The 16377-nt window shown below is 40.4% G+C and overlaps 2 protein-coding genes across 2 annotated transcripts; both read right to left on the reverse strand.

Annotated features, from left to right (window-relative positions):
- Window positions 1-2465: 2465 nt before the first annotated feature.
- On the reverse strand, window positions 2466-5024 carry tmem150b (transmembrane protein 150B). The gene is given in 6 exon segments (XM_026998017.2): window positions 2466-3024; window positions 3448-3633; window positions 3799-3926; window positions 4032-4099; window positions 4205-4264; window positions 4342-5024. Coding segments are annotated over 6 exon segments (696 nt in total). The 5' UTR covers window positions 4407-5024; the 3' UTR covers window positions 2466-2835.
- Window positions 5025-8411: 3387 nt separating this feature from the next.
- On the reverse strand, window positions 8412-15821 carry adsl (adenylosuccinate lyase). The gene is made up of 13 exons (XM_026998042.2): window positions 15558-15821; window positions 13218-13421; window positions 12989-13033; window positions 12756-12835; window positions 12481-12652; window positions 12354-12400; window positions 12170-12260; window positions 11838-11907; window positions 11166-11313; window positions 10849-10939; window positions 10496-10585; window positions 10180-10356; window positions 8412-8621 (listed from the first exon to the last, which is right to left on the reverse strand). The coding sequence occupies exons 1-13, from the start codon at window positions 15702-15704 to the stop codon at window positions 8535-8537; spliced, it is 1449 nt and encodes a 482-aa protein (XP_026853843.2). The 5' UTR covers window positions 15705-15821; the 3' UTR covers window positions 8412-8534.
- Between the last annotated feature and the right edge of the window lie 556 nt (window positions 15822-16377).

Below are 16377 nucleotides of genomic sequence, written 5' to 3' on the forward strand. Positions count from 1 at the left end.
TCTCGTTTTCTCTTTCTCTTACTTCACCCCTCCTTTCTCTTTCTCCATAACTGTTTTTCTCTTTGCTTATTTATCAATTTCTAAAAAACACTTAATGAACTAGTTAGGTCTCCACTGGAAGCCATTTCATTCCCACGTGGTTCAAAGGAGCTTGCCATTTTCCTTGTGTCTGTTTTGCTCCCTGTTAGCTACCCCCTTTCTCCTGTCTCTGCCTCTGAGAGCCATGTTTACAAATCCCTGCTATATTTTCCCATCAGAGAAATAACTATGGTTGTTTCATGTCCAAATAAGCACCCATAATGTCATGAAAGTAATAATAACAGTTGGCATGCTACACTACAGTGTGTATTCCCCTGTTTGCTTGCTTATTTAGTTGTTTGCAGCTGTTTGCAGCACTGATGACCAGAGCTGTTACAGATCACAAAGTCACTCTATATAGCTATGCTTTTGATTCAGGAACAGAAGCAGATGACCTGGCTGTCCCGGCATCAGAAACATACTGTATGCATGATCAAAGGCATTCCTTGACCGCAGTAGCCGCCTCTCAGCCCTGTTAATGTAACCCTATGGTCTTGGGCTACACTGACAGGTCAGCAAAAACCTCAATCAGGCAAAAAACCATGATCAGCTGCTCCACTTTGTCACACTGTAAGGCCGTCACACCAAGTCCCTGCCTGTGCTTCTTACGTTTACTGCCCACGTGGAGATTAAGTTTATGGCAACAACGTTAGGCCCTACCCAGAGGCACTAACGCAGTTACTGAGTCCATAATTTACAGCCACCTTCATCCAACCTGTTCAATGCCTACTCCATTCCTCCTTATCTCCTTTTCTCATTCACTTGATTTTGTTAGCCAGCTTGCTGGCGCCTACTTATCAAATTAAGAACTAAAAAAAAGAAGCTATTTAGCGTGTTTTGATGCAAACTAAAATTAAAAATGACCCACGATTTACTAGAAAGAAGCATGTAAACACTTTGTGTTTAGATTCATCAGTGACATGAGCTGCGCTCACGCTGGATTGCTTGTTTTATTAGGTACTTTTCTCCAAATAGGCTACAAATGTTTGGTCACGTGAATGAATACAGAAATTAATGAACTGACAGTAACTTGTTTTGTTTTCTACACATTTGTGCCATGTTTCCGAAAGTCTCTTTCGGTAATTAGTTCAAATGTATATAATCGCTGAAATATAACTTTGTGCTGTATTTGCAAAGTTTACATGAAAAGTATTTAAAACTGCCTTTACAAACTAAAACATCGACCGTTCAGTCATAAACGACCTGGTCACTAATAAAAGGTACCAAAATATTTCACATAACACACAGGGCACAGAATTGCAGCACAGTCAGCTAAATCCAGAGTACAACAGTGGTAGAAGCAGTACAGCTGATTATAAATTGTATAGCAGTCCATTATAAACAGCTATGTAATGGCTGTTATAAAGTGACCACTCTAACAAATTTATATTTAAAATCAATACATGAGTGTAAATGGCTATCTAAATGTAGATGCTAGTATCCTTCAGAGCTAGCACTTTATAATGAAAACACAGAATAGGGAACTTGCAAGCTACCGAGTTCATGTGTGTTAAGATACATGTTGAAACTTCAGATGCAATAAACTGAGACAAAACATTAACTGTAACTTCATGGGTTGTAGTGATTCTATCATAATTGCGCCACCACGCGTCTAATACGTGCTTGTACACATTATGTCAGCATCGGTATGGTAACACATGCGGCGTTAAGCGCCATCGTCATTTCTTTAAGGCTTATGAAGGCTAGAGTCCAGCACGTCACGTTGGGCACATTTGCGTCTTCACCGTTCACTTGCATATAATTGCATAACAACTATAGCCTGTCGTCATTTGATTCTCATAACGTTCCGCAGCGCCGATATCATGTAAAAACCACACGGTCAGACGGTTACTACCTCCCGCTTGAATTAAGTGCATAAAAGATCAGTATTGTCCTTAATACTGTCTGGAAAAACTGAAGATTTCTTATGTTTATGAGTGGACGCTGCACAGATAATGTGTGTGCTCAGGTCCTCATATAATGGCAGACTTCTCAAAGCTAAGGAGCAGCTGTCCTCCATGTATACCTGCCATACTCCAGCCCATGCCAAATTCTCCACAGCCCACGTTCTGACGGATGACGGAGTCCTCAGCAGGTAAAGCAGCATCAGAGCACACTGCACCACATAAACATGTTATGGTATTGGTAGCAAGCAACCGAATACACACCTCCTGCCTGTGTTGCTGCTAGCAGGAAAACATGCCATGACATTATTGTTTAATATGTTTTTTTTGTTTGTTTGTTTTTCTGCTCACTCTGTCCACAATGAAAAAGGCCAAAAGTCACTGCATGCTGACTAAAGATTCCAAGCAACAAGCATTTATTCAAATGCATACTTTTAAAATCTTTTTACAAGCAAACACTTGAGCACTGACAGCGTAGTTGACATATCTCAAGACAGTTTGATGACGATATGCAGAGAAAAATGGGAGATTATGAGGTATTCATGCACCTATGAGTTTGCATGGGGTGGAGGGGGGTGGTAAAAATGAGTTTATACTGCAAACACATGAAGCATCTCTGAGTTCCAATCTAGAAAAGCAGAGAATCATAAAGGGAACATCAAAATGACCTCCTTCTTAAAGATGGCAGTTAGGGTTAGAAATGGGATTTTACATTGCTTAGAAACAATTAAATACAAGGAAACCATTTAATAGCGCTTTTATTGGTGTGTACTGTATGTAATACTGTTGATATTGATCATGTGAGTTTGTCTGTGTATCACATGTCCAGCCATATCACCATATTACTCTAGCTCTATTGAAAGTGCTCCACAGGCAGTGCACTATTTGAACTACTGATTGCCCCTTGCTGCACACATAGGTTGTGGAATTCAATGTGCCGGAACTCAGCAGTGAAAATGGAGAACAGTGCAAAGAAGCACATTAGCACAGTCCACTCACATACAGCTGTTGCAGATCTGAGGCCAAGTTTATAGAACACACACTGAGATGTAGGTTAAGGGTCAAAAGAGGATGTTAAATGTATTTTGATGTGTGGTCGCTGTTAATGCAATTCCTTTCATACTAGCTAAACCAGCACTGTAGAAGTGATACAGTGAAAATGAAAAATGAAACTATGTGATACGATGAAAAATTTAAATTTGCTTATGATTGTATTGTTTAATTATGGGCCAGTCTTTAAGGCAAACAGTATGCCTTGGCTTGGATCAGAAATAATTTTGAAAATATTATACAAACAGTATTTCAGCTGATTAAAATGTAAATAATCTCAACCCTCTGCAGGTACAGTCTAACTGACACAGCTCAAAAATGTATCATGTCAGCTAAAAATGTCAACACCATTGAATCACCTTAACCCAAATAATCTGAAATTACTTTGATTTTATTTCTTGACTGCAGTTACCACAAGGATACTGACAACAACCAGGCAAGCGCAAAGACCGCAGAAGACAATGCGTGCAGGCCCTGCCCACCTCCTGTCATGTGAAGGCTCTGCATGGTAGGTGAGCCATACCTGAACCCAGAAGTAAGCCAAACCCATACTAAATGCCAGGAATTCGGCTGACAAGTGAGCACCCAGAACCACAGTTTGCTAAGGATGAGAAAAACAAACATTTAATCACTCATTCAGAATTGTCTGAGAACTGGAAGGGATTGTATAAAATATTAGACATAGGAATTTAGCAAACTAGGATAGAAAATTTACCATCTACCATCAATAATAAGTTTTCAGGGTCACACATGGACAGGGACGTACCTGAAAGTTTCCCAGGATAGATATTCCTGCTGTAGAGATGAACCCCAGAACAAAACTGACTGTGTTCACATGTGATGCACAATCCAAATCCCTCACCTGCTGGTACCTTATACAGACAATCCATAGAGCTAGAGGCAAAGAGAAAGAGAGTGAGAGAGAGAAGTAAGACTGAACACTGCTGTGGTATATATGTTAAATTGCTTATTGTGATGTACTGATGCAGTAGCACTCACCAAGTACAGAACAGATGTTACATATCTGTGAGAAGAGACAGCTCTGATGGTTATAGGAGCCACATGTGCTGATGAAACAGTAGGTTTTGTCAATTTTGCCAGTAGTTTTTAATGCCTGAATTATTTTCTAAAGCTATTAATATATTATAGAGCAGCTGAGTTATTAAGCCTACCTGATGTATGGGAACTAAACAGTCAGATCAATGGTCCCATTCAACACAGCTATTCCAAACCTGGCATGTAAACACACAGTAATGGAGTAGTGGAAAAGGCACAAGAATAATTTATGATAAAAAACAGAGAGACATACACAGCCCATATGCCAATAGTGCTGACCACTGCCAGGGAAACAGGAAGTAGTGCCCATGCCCACATGATACACTAATCAAATTGCCTGTCAACACACAAAGTGACACACTAATAACAGTAACAGCAGAGTCTCCTAGTTCAAGACATTGATATCCTCTTGTCTAACTACCATGCACCAGTGCATAATGTTAGCATTATCAGTGGTTTGTCATGTATGAGCACAACCTTATGCATCTATAGGTTGCAGAACTAACAATGAACATTGTAGATGTTGTGGATGCATAGCTTGATGTGATGTTTAATTTTTAAATTATTAGTAAGCTACTGTGCATCTCATTTTGTCACTTATGAATCCACAGCCAAAAATAGAAGGCCACATGTAGCCACTTACAGAGAGGAAAAGAATAATTGACACTGAGGCTGAGGGCATCAACATAAGATACTTCCTAACCTCACTGATTCATGGGTATTATTCACAGCCTTACCTATGTACACCCCCACCCCACCCATATGATCCTGTAGGACTTGTCCAGTCTGACAAGTGGTAATGGCTTTAAGTGACTTTGAACATGGCACGGTTGTTGGTGCTGTAGGGTTTATAGAGAATGGTCGAAAAAAGAGAAAAAATCCAATGAGCAGTGGTTCTCTGGGTGGTAATACCTTGTTGATGCCAGAGGTCAGAGGAGAATGGCCAGACTGACTTGAGCTGATAGAAAGGCAACAGTAACTCAAATAACCACTCATTACAGCCGAGGTATGCAGAAGAGCATCTCTGAATGCTCAACACATCAAACCTAGAAGCAGATGTGCTACAGCAGCAGAAGCCACACCAGGTGCCACTCCTGTCAGCTAACAACAGGCAACTGGAGCTACAGTTTACATGGGATCACCAAAATTGGACAACAGAAGATTAGAAAAATGTTGCCTGGTCTGAGTCTTGATTTCTGCTACGATAGATAGTAGGGTCAGAATTTGTTATAAGCAACATGAAGTCATGGATCCAGCCTGCCTCTCATCAAGGGTTCAGGCTGCTACTGGTGGTCTAATGATGTGGGGGATATTTTCTTGGCACTTTTGGGCCCTTATTACCAATTAAACATCATTTAAACTCCACAGCCTATCTGAGTATGGTTGCTGACCATGTCCATCCTTTTATGACCACAGTGTATCTATCTTCTGATGGCTGCTTCCAGCAGGATAATGCACCAAGTTACAAAGGTCAAATCACATCAAACTGGTTTCTTGAACATCACAGTAAGTTTGCTGTACTCAAATGGCCTCCACAGTCACCAGATCTCAATCAAACAAAGCGGTCAAATCTGCAGCAACTGTGTGATGCTGTCATGTCAGTATGGACCAAAAATGACCAATGTGTGATCTATGCTGAGATAAAATGAAAGCAGAAGAGAGCAACTACCGTTAAGGGCATTGTTACAAGACCAAAACAAATAATCTAATTAATGTTAGTCAAAATGACTGACTGAAATACAATGAGATGAAGAAAATGTTCTGAGTCCAAATCACCTGCAATAAAGAATTACACTGCCTGGCCAAAAAAAAAGGTCACACACTCTAATATTTCGTTGGACTGCCTTTAGCTTTGATTACGGCATGCATTCACTGTGGCATCGTTTCCACAAGCTTCTGCAATGTCACAACATTTACTTCTGTCCAGAGTTGCATTACTTTTCCCTAACATCTTTTATTGATGATGGGAGATTTGGACTACTGTGCAAAGTCTTCTCTAGCACATCCCAAAGATTCTCAATGGGGTTCAGGTCTGGACTCTGTGGTGGCCAATCCATGTGTGAAAATGATGTCTCATGCTCTCTCAACCACTCTTTCACAAATTGAGCCCGATGAATCCTGGCATTGTCATCTTGGAATATGCCCGTGCCATCAGGGAAGAAAAAATCCATTGATGGAATAACCTGGTCGTTCACTATATCCAGGTAGTCAGCTGACCTCATTCTTTGGGCACATAATGTTGCTGAACCTAGACCTGACCAACTGTAGCAACCCCAGATCATAGCAGTGCTCCCACAGGCTTGTACGGTAGGCACTAGGTATGATGGGTGCATCACTTCAGCCACCTCTCTTCTTACCCTGATCACTCTGGAACTGGGTAAATCTGGACTCATAAGACCACATGACCTTCTTCCATTGCTCCAGAGTCTGATCTTTATGCTCCCTAGAAATTGAAGCCGTTTTTGCTGGTTAGCCTCAATGACAAGTGGTTTTCTTAAGGCTACACAGCTGTTTAGTCCCAATCCCTTGAACTCCCTTCGCATTGTGCATTGTGGAAATGCTCTTACTTTCACTATTAACCATATCCCTGAGTTCTACTGTTGTTTTTCTACCACACGTTAAAGTGATCGCCGATCACGATCATTCAAGATTTTTTTCCGATCACATTCCTTCCTCGAAGATGATGTTTCCCCACTGTCCTTCCACTTCTTAATAATGCATTGGACATCCAGATTTTAGTAGTTTCAGCAATCTCCTTAGATGTTTTCTCTGCTTGAGGCATGCCAATAATTTGACCCTTCTGAAACAGATTAACATCTTTTCCACAACCACAGGATGTGTTTTTTGATATGGTTGTTTAACAAATGAGAAGCTACTCACTGCATCAGTTAGGGTTAAATAACTTGTTGCCGGCTGAAACAATCACCCATGCAGTAATTATCCAATGGGAGGCGCTTGCCTATTTGCTTAGCTTGTGATTATCATTTAGGAAGGTTATGAACGAACAAAATCATTTAGACCAATTATATGCATATTAGGGTGTTTTCTGTAGTCTAATAAATACTATACCAGAATAAAATGCACATTAACATATATATTAATCAAAATCAAAATCACAAATAGCTACGAAACAAAAAGGAATTAGCAAAACATGAAGAGAGAAAAAACAAATTCACCTTACATTTCACTTCGTTGAGTGCATTCAAATGTCTACGAGTTTTAAATAGTTCTTCCTCTGCCTGAGTCAAGATGCATGTTACCACAGTGTAGATTACATTTATCTCACACTTTTATCCAAAGCATCAGACAAGTGAACACCACTTAAGCAATTGAGGGGCTTGCTCAGGGGCCTAACAGTAGCAGCCTGATAGTGGTGGGGCTTGACCCACCAACCTTCCAATTACAAGTCAAGTACCTTAACCACTGAGCTACCACAGATTACACTGAGGTGCTATTGAAGTGTCATCTTCAATACGAACTACACAATAAGCGTTTCAACTGAGATTTAGTAATAGTTTATCTTATGGGATATTAAATATTATAGTTGTACTCCCCCAAAATGAAAAAATAAAAACAATGCACCAACTGTGGAATGTTATTGACCGCAGATTAAGGACGTCAAACAGAGACTATATTTTTGCAGTATTATGGTAATGTCTTACTCTTTCATCTACTGTGGGCCAGAAGCAGATTTACAACTTTATTTCCGATGTATTCTCTGCAGCTCAAAGAAGCGTATCTGCAAAAATAGTCTAACCTAATCTTAACATTCTTGATAAACCACACAATCCCTGCTATCACTTTGCTTTGTACACCGTTACACACATCAATGGTCTAACCAGCGGCAGCTCTCTGACCCAGAAACGCAGAAGAATATCGTAGCATGCAATAAGTTAAAAAACGCTTACCAATTTCCGGCTAACACGCATGTGTTAGACAAGCTGTTAGTTAACATTGGTATCAGGTTTTTAGCCTCTACAGAAAAAAGACATTCGTGCTTGTTGCTACCATAGTAACACAATTGTTTAACTTTAGTGTGGATCGGTGATATGTTGTCATCGAGGCTGTGTCTTGGACACTGTACTTTTGGATGGTATAGCTAATCAATCTCAAAACTCCACATAGTTCCAGCACAACTAGACACCTGAGCTAATTAATTAGAATATATACTATTAGTGATAAGTGGGATTAGTGATAACTTAATTCAAACAATCAAAGATGAGAAACTAAACACTGGTAGTTTTTCAGGTCTTGATTATCTCTTCGACTGCATCACTGTAAATGTGCTTAAAAAAATTCCATATTGACATATGGAAAAACAGCAATATTTAAATAATGTTTATTCAGAACAGAAAGAGCAGCATACAGCAAAATACGATGATCTGATAACATTCTGTTGCCTTTCCACTTTGGCGGGCTTTGTAGAGACATTTGTGAGCGTGTGCCTCAGAGTTCCAGTTCAATCTTAACATCCATTTTACTCTTATATGGCTCGAGCACAGGCTTGACTTCCTCAGAAAGAAACCTAGACACCTGAGAGAGGCAGGATAAGTATATTATATGTACACGTACATAAACACGCAAGCACGTACAAAGAGTATCCAGGTGAGTATCTGCTGTGCACTGTAGTAGGAGATGTAGATATTCAAAATTGTAGTGAAATACACAAGACTTCCAGAGGAAAAAAGTTCCCATTTCAGCGAAAGGTCCTTCATTACCTGTGCAAGCAAATTGCTTCTGAATTTGTAAGAGGAGGAATCCATTTATATTAGAAAATGCAGTTGCTTAAATGTATCTTAAATTTAAAGCTAAATAAATTTAAAATGTTAAAGAATAAATGTTTAAAATTTGTGGTCAAACGATATGGGTTTTCTAAGGGCCAATGCCGTTGCCAATATTTAAAGAGCAGGGTGAAAGCTGATAAAATACCGTTGAATTAACAACAATAATAATAATAAAAAATGAGACGCACATTTGCTGAATTTAAATGAACATTATTTAATTATAGTTAATTCTTAGTTATTTCCTGTGCTGTCTGTACTCTCTGAAGTGTACTCATTTTAAATAAATAAATAAATAAATAAATAAATAAATAAAGATAACTAAATGAATGCCCACAGGTAAAAAAAATAAGCAAAACAAAACAATAGCAGAGTGCATGAGAGGTATAGTACAGGGTTCTAACTTTCACCACCTTCCCAAAACTCCCAAAGCATATTTTTGTGATTGTTTAGGTTTGTTGACAGATTCATTACAAGCCAAATCTAAGCAGTCAACAAATGAGGGAAAAAAAAACCCAACAAAAAAACACCTTAGCTACAAGCCCATAATGTTCATTCTCCAAAACTTTGTTGTCAAGTTGATAACATTAATGCCAGCTTTCAGAGTCCTGTCAGCATAATCCAACAAGTTAAATGTCCCATTAGCCAATGCAAGTGACTAACTGAGTATTTTATAACCCATCAAATTAATTACTTATGATAGCAGATGGTTGAGATGAGACGAGAACAGTTTTTGAACCCTGCATCTTAGCTCTCTAGGTAGTTCAGCTGGTTGAAGCCTTGCAAACATTACAATTCCCCAATAACATAATTCCTGTTCTCACAAAATGAGGGGAATCAATCCAATTATAGAGACAGTAAACATTGTATATGTTATTATTAGGAGTGACCAATTAAATATATTAAGCTTTGAAAGATGGGAATTAAAGGAATTCCTGTTTTCTGGAAACGTTACATCCAGCATTGGCACACAATATTTCACAGCACACACTGACGTCTGCCTGTTGAAAGGTAAAATGGGCACAAGGGGGAGCTCTAACAAACGTTGCTCCAGAGCAGCCAGCCTGTCAGGGTTGTCGGCCTTGTTTGTAGGCTTTTTTTTTTTTTTTTTTTTTTTAAATTAAATTATCGGCCTTGTGAGCACAGGCACTGGCCGATGCTAGTTCCCACAATGGCAATAATGGGCTTGATATATTGGTCAACCACTAGTTTAAATGTCCTGTTTCTCTGCAACTGTGTACTTCATTACAATTTTCAATCCATCCATCCCACGCATGTGCGCGCGCACACACACACAGGCTTGCGATTACCTGTTGTGGGGCTCGACCAGTGAACGTTTTGGGATCCAGCAGGGCATCTAGTTGGTTGAGTACAGGGGTGAAGTAGGGGTCAGCCTGCACTCGGTCCAGAAGGTCATTATCCCCACCGTCCTGCTTTACCACGGCTGCTGCCTGCTGAGACAGCACTCTGATCTTCTCATGACACTCCTGCTCTCGAGTGGCCGAAAAGGACAAAAATATGTGGTTAAGTTTGTCAAAATGGGACAGTTTTCACTGATGGCTTAGATGCACGTAAATATTGAATGCTTAGTAAACTAGTGAGCGAATAGAAGGCTGTGGCTCTTACCTGCCTGTTCCCTCCTGCCTTAACCATAGCCATAATAATGTTCTCAGTGGCCATGAAGGGCAGCTCCTGCCGGATGTGCCTCTCAATCACCTGCAGAAGGTGTCAAACAGAAGAAACAGGTGCTGAGTGCAAGAGATGATAGAAAGACAAGCACAAACAAGGAACAGTAAAGCAAAAAGGGCAGAAGTTAGAAATGTTAAAACTATACACAAGAATGAAGCGTAAACTGAGAATAGAAAACAAGTGCAGTTGATTTTAAACAAAAATAAATGACGTAAATTTGATGGTAAATATTAACATTTTACTTCTCCAGACTGCAAACATGCCCTTGAGCACACCCCACAATCGCACACCTTTGGGTAGACCACCAATCCTTCAGTGATGTTCTGCAGGGTGCTGAGGATGATGTCAGCTGTGAGGAAGGACTCGGGCAGAGAAATTCTCCTACACAAAATTGAGGACACACGCACTTAAAAAAAAAAAAACCCATAATAATTTACAGCAACTTCCTAAACGCAAATTAGAAATGAGGACCTTGGCAAACGTTTTGCAGTCAGAGCCTGAGGAAATGCTTAGACATCGAAAACATGGACAAATCTGTCAAACATTTAAAAGATAAATCATGCAGCTAAAAATGACTAAAGAGAGAAGTACGCACAAAGGGAATCACCTGTTTGCACTATCATCCAGAGTTCTTTCCAGCCACTGCACTGAGGCTGTCTGGAGCGCATCAAACACCAGCGCCACCAGGTGGCGCGCCAGGCTACAGCAGCGCTCAGCACGCATTGGGTTCCTCTTATATGGCATAGCACTTGAACCTGCATGCACATTATACCTTTACATATTACAAATTATCTTAAAATTTAGAGGCAACTTCAATCACCTAAATATGCTGCGTTGTTCTCCAGTTTGAAGCAAAACACTTGTGTTGGGTAATTCCCCTGTCTCTCAAGCAATGCGAGTTAGCACATTGTGTTAATGTATCCATGGGTAGATGAATAATCGTAGAACAGGCATATGTTGGGCATGCTGTATGGTACTCTATGTCTCCTGTAGTAAGAAGCACCAAGTGGTCACAGTAAATGGTACATACATGTTTTTTGGACTTTAATTCAGATTTGATTAGGAAGTGTGTGTGTGTGTGCGCATATGTAGCAGTATCAAAGTAGCATTGTTATTTATTTTCAGGTTCTTTACGGTCATTTTAGCATTTTAATGATTTGATGATGTAAGCCATGTAAGCATGTATAAGAACATCGAGAGAGATAGACCATATTTTACCAATACCTTCACTGACATGCACACTGATGTATCTCTCTCACACAAAAACCACTTTACTTGCCTATCTGCTCTTTCTCAAATGGTTCTTCAATCTCTTTTTGATTTGCCAGCAGTCGGATATCAGTACAGATCTACAAGACGACACATAGAACAGAAGAGGTGAGCAGTGGTACTGCAAGGATACAAACTGCTACACCACCAAGGTCCCACTACTCATTTTGGGTGGGAGTAGTGTCAAGGAGGCACGTGTTACTGTTTTAGGTCACATGTACACAGTGTAGGAAACACTTAACTTTTGGGTTTACCTAATAAACAGCAATATTAGGGTGTGTTACATTCAACTGATGTAATTCACAATAAAAACCACCTCTAAATTTTATGTGCAAGAATAACCTTGTGTACAGTGGCTCCTAGGCTGGCCAGCACAGACAAAGAGTCGATGTCCACCTTACGGCTGTATGTTTGCCCTGTGACCAAGTACGACCTGAAGAAGACAATAAGTGCTCAAAACAATTTATTTAAGAAAAAAATATACCTACTATGGTGTACAATAATGTTAACACACACACACACTCACTTTTTAAAACCAGCCATTTCAGTAACCATTTTATCCAGCTCCTCCACCTGAGAGAGACATGAGAGAATAAAAACTGTAGTTGCAGACACACACCCAGTTTAAAAAGAGAGAGGGCTGCTCAGGACACCTTATCATGGTCTCCCTGGAAGAGCTGCAGGAAGCTGGCCTGTGTGCCTGTGGTGCCTTTCACCCCCCGGAAACGCAGGTCATCTCGTGCCCTCTGAAGGTTCCGCATGTCCATGACCAAATCCTGCAGCCATAGAGATGCACGCTTCCCTACTGTGGTCAGTTGTGCTGGCCTGGGGCAATTTAAAAACACAAAAAGCTATTAAATCCACACAAATCCCACCACATAACCACACTGTATTGTAGCAGTAGTGGGGAGAGTGTAAACCCACTCACTGGTAGTGGGTGAAGCCAAGAGTTGGCAGGTCTGCATACTTCTCAGCAAAGTTAGCCAGTCTATCAATAACACAGGCCAGCTACAGAGAGAGGATGAGACAGAACATGTAAGGGAACGTGAGAAAGAGGGAGAAACGGGGAGAAAGCACAAGAGCAAGAAAGAATAAGCAAGTGAGGATAGCGATGATTGATGGGAATATTCACTTGAACAACAAAGTATAAACAGAGCTCACCTTAGGCAGTAGGATGTCAAATCCATCACGCAGCATAATCAAATCCTAGTGAGAGAAGAGACCAGCTCTGTATTACAGTCTTGTTCAATGGAATATTTTGGCAGTTTATCTGACTATTTCAACCAGTACAAACCTAATTTAAAAATGGTCATTAATATATGAATGTGAATGTATAAAATGTCTGCTAGAGTTATGGTGTACATGGCCCTAGGTGTGAGTACCCACTCACGGTGTTGTCTCCCACGTAGCAGGAAGTAGCACCCAGATGAATGATGGGAGCAGCAGTAGGGCAGCAGTGGGCAAAGGTGTGCACATGGGCCATGACATCATGACGGAGCTTACGCTCCTCCTCAGCCGCCCTGGCGAAGTCAATGTCTTCCGCGTGGGCCTCCATCTCAACCAGCTGTGCATCTGTGATGGGCAGACCCAGATCCTGCAGTGAGAGAAAGAGAGCGAGAGAGTGAGTCTGACTCAGAGTGTAGACAGTGTAGAAGCTATAAGATGATCAACCAAAATAAACAAAATACTGAAATTACTATATAAAACAACCAACAATAGCAGTGTAAACAATCATCATACGCAGTAGAACAGAGGTACAGAATAACACTGCTGACTGCCACGCCATCAACACCAGTGATGGATGTGGGCTAGGATACCGCCAGGCAGGCCAAACCTAGAGCAAGGGCCTTGCTCAGGGGCCCAGCAGCAGTGGGGCTAGAACCTGCAACCTCACAAGTCAAGCACCCTAACCACCGAGCCACCACATGCCCTCCCCAGACTGTAGCTACAATGCCTGTGAATGGGATCCTTAGACCACACAGAACCTAGCAATGTAAATGGGTGCTACCAGTGACTGCTATGTTCAGTATAGCGCATCACTGACTCCTATGTGCAACCCACTTTACATATTCCCAGTACTGCGTACTGGTAAAAATAAATGCACCATCTGTTCATTGTGTATTGCTCCTGTCCTGTATTTATTTAATGTATGACATTATTGCACTGTATTGTATTGTTTGCACTTGTATTGTATTGTTTGCACTCATGTAGTGTGTTGTCTGTTGCACTTGTTTTGTTTTGTGTTGCACCATGGTCCTGGAGGAACACTGTTTAGTTTTTGCTGTGTACTTGTATATAACTGAAATGACAATAAAAGCCTTTTGAACTTGAACTTTGAACTAACTGCTATACAACTTCCTCTCGTTACTGAGATGTTACCTAAATAAATTAGTACAGCAATTAGTTGCTTAAACATATTACTGCCACATTTTCTGGCATTGGCCACGATTGGCCGTTGGCTACCTTTGCTGAGAGTGAAAGGCCAGTCCCTATGGACACTCTTCTTACATGGACATTTATATATAGATATTTTAAACTGCACACACATACAAACTCAAACTCACACACAGCATAACAATCTGAATAAGTGGTAAACTTTCAAACAGACTTTGCACCAACTGTCTATTACCTTCTCCTCATTGTGCATTGAGAATTAGACTGATGTATCCACAAAAGGCACGATTCTGTATTAGACCAACAACAAATTAGTTGAAAGGATTACACACCCTGTGTCTATCTAGCACTGTCACTAACAGAGGAGAGTCATACATGTGACCTGAAGGGCATTCGACATTTAGCCAGTGCTAATAAAAACACACTGTTGTCTTAATTTGAGGCAGCAGTGACCTAAATACAGCAGGAAACTGCATACTAACAGCTCTGCTACCAAGGAATCCAATACCAAACTACCCATCCAAACAAACAAAAAAAAAAAACCTCTGCCCCTCTGAACTCTCCCTTAGTACACCTTATAATCTGTAGTAGAGCAAATTCCTTACCCATCAGACAGAGATAAAAAAAAAAAAAAAAATTCTAAAGATAAAAGTTATGTGCTTTGATCATACCTGGTAAATTAAAGGAAACAAAGCACAACACATACACACAAATGACCAGATCAAATCTGGTATGAATGTCAGGGAGTGCCTGCAATGTAAGGTATGAATGTCAGTGAGTGCCTGCATCCTCAAATGTGTGCTGATGAAGTAAATGTCTTGCAAATAAATAAATAATAAAAATGTGTGTGTGTGTGTGTGTGTGTGTGTAATGATGGGAGTTCACTTAAGAGATTTGAGTAAGTTTACATCCCCTCGATGGGATTTAAGTTCAGGAGGCTGACCCAGTCAGCATGGTTTTAGGTTTAAGTTTAAACTCGTAGGTTGTGAAATGAGAAGAATTTGTGAACGCTGAGCTCAGGCTAACCTGCCACTAACCAATGCTGTGCAAACACAAAAACCTGCAAAATGCAAATATTCACCAGATCAAGTGAGCACACCAATTAAATCTCTTCTCACCGAGTGAGAGGACGTCCTTAAACCTATTAATAGTAGCAGGCAACTTGAGAACAACTCCCTCAAGGTCGACAACTTCAATCTCTAAATTTGGAACCAGAGAAACCTAGATAACAGTTAGCTAGAACAATGCTGTGTCATGGTTTTGACTCAATATAGGTTAGCTAGAGAATCAATATAAATAGATAGCTAGCGAGCTAGACAAAAACAATCTTTCAAACCTTTTCTGCCTTAGCAAGGAAGATCCACAGCTTTCTCCAAGTTGTAAATTTCTTTCTGTCGCTGAAGTTATAAGCCATTTCCTTGCTGGCGTAGCGGGACACCAACGGCGACCGATATTTCATGAACTCATCCACGGAAGCTTCCATTTCTAAGGAAGACCGATATCAAATTGAGAGAATCACACGTTTATTCGTCTCCAAAGAAGCGCATGGAGCATGTGGAGCTGCTTCTTCTTCTATGCACCCTCATCTCTTCTTTGTTTAGGACATTTTGGCAAACGTAAAACCTCCAATCTGTATTACTGCCACCTAATGCGGAGAAGCACACATAACAGCCAGACCAGCGGTGAATATTTAATTACCGTGATTCGTACAGAGATCAGTCAGAAACCTTACCAATTATTTATGACTCAAAGAACAGAAAATGTTTCACAGAGAAAAAAAAGTATTGGCAGGCCTAGTTTGTGTATCTGCTTTTGCTAACGGCATAGTAAATGAGGTGGATGGACGAGGATTTGAGGTAAATGTCCCTGTACTTTAGGATGTAAAGATCCCTGAGTCCGTGTTTATGAATTGTCTTCCTCAGCTCAACCCACAGCGCGATGAGATTTTGCTAAAAGTATCGCAAACATCTGATTATGTGCTCAGTGAGTCATGAAGATTTGAATAAAGCCTTTCCACGATCTTTTTTTGTGGGATATTTTAGCCATATAAAATATCCCACAACAACCCAACTGTAGCTGTCAGCCACAGCCAAACCTAATACTTTACACAGAGAAATTATGCCTTGAGATTTACAGAGCAAGATGATGCCATATAT

Source organism: Electrophorus electricus, chromosome 1, assembly GCF_013358815.1.
Source record: "Electrophorus electricus isolate fEleEle1 chromosome 1, fEleEle1.pri, whole genome shotgun sequence".
Lineage (NCBI taxonomy): Eukaryota > Metazoa > Chordata > Actinopteri > Gymnotiformes > Gymnotidae > Electrophorus > Electrophorus electricus.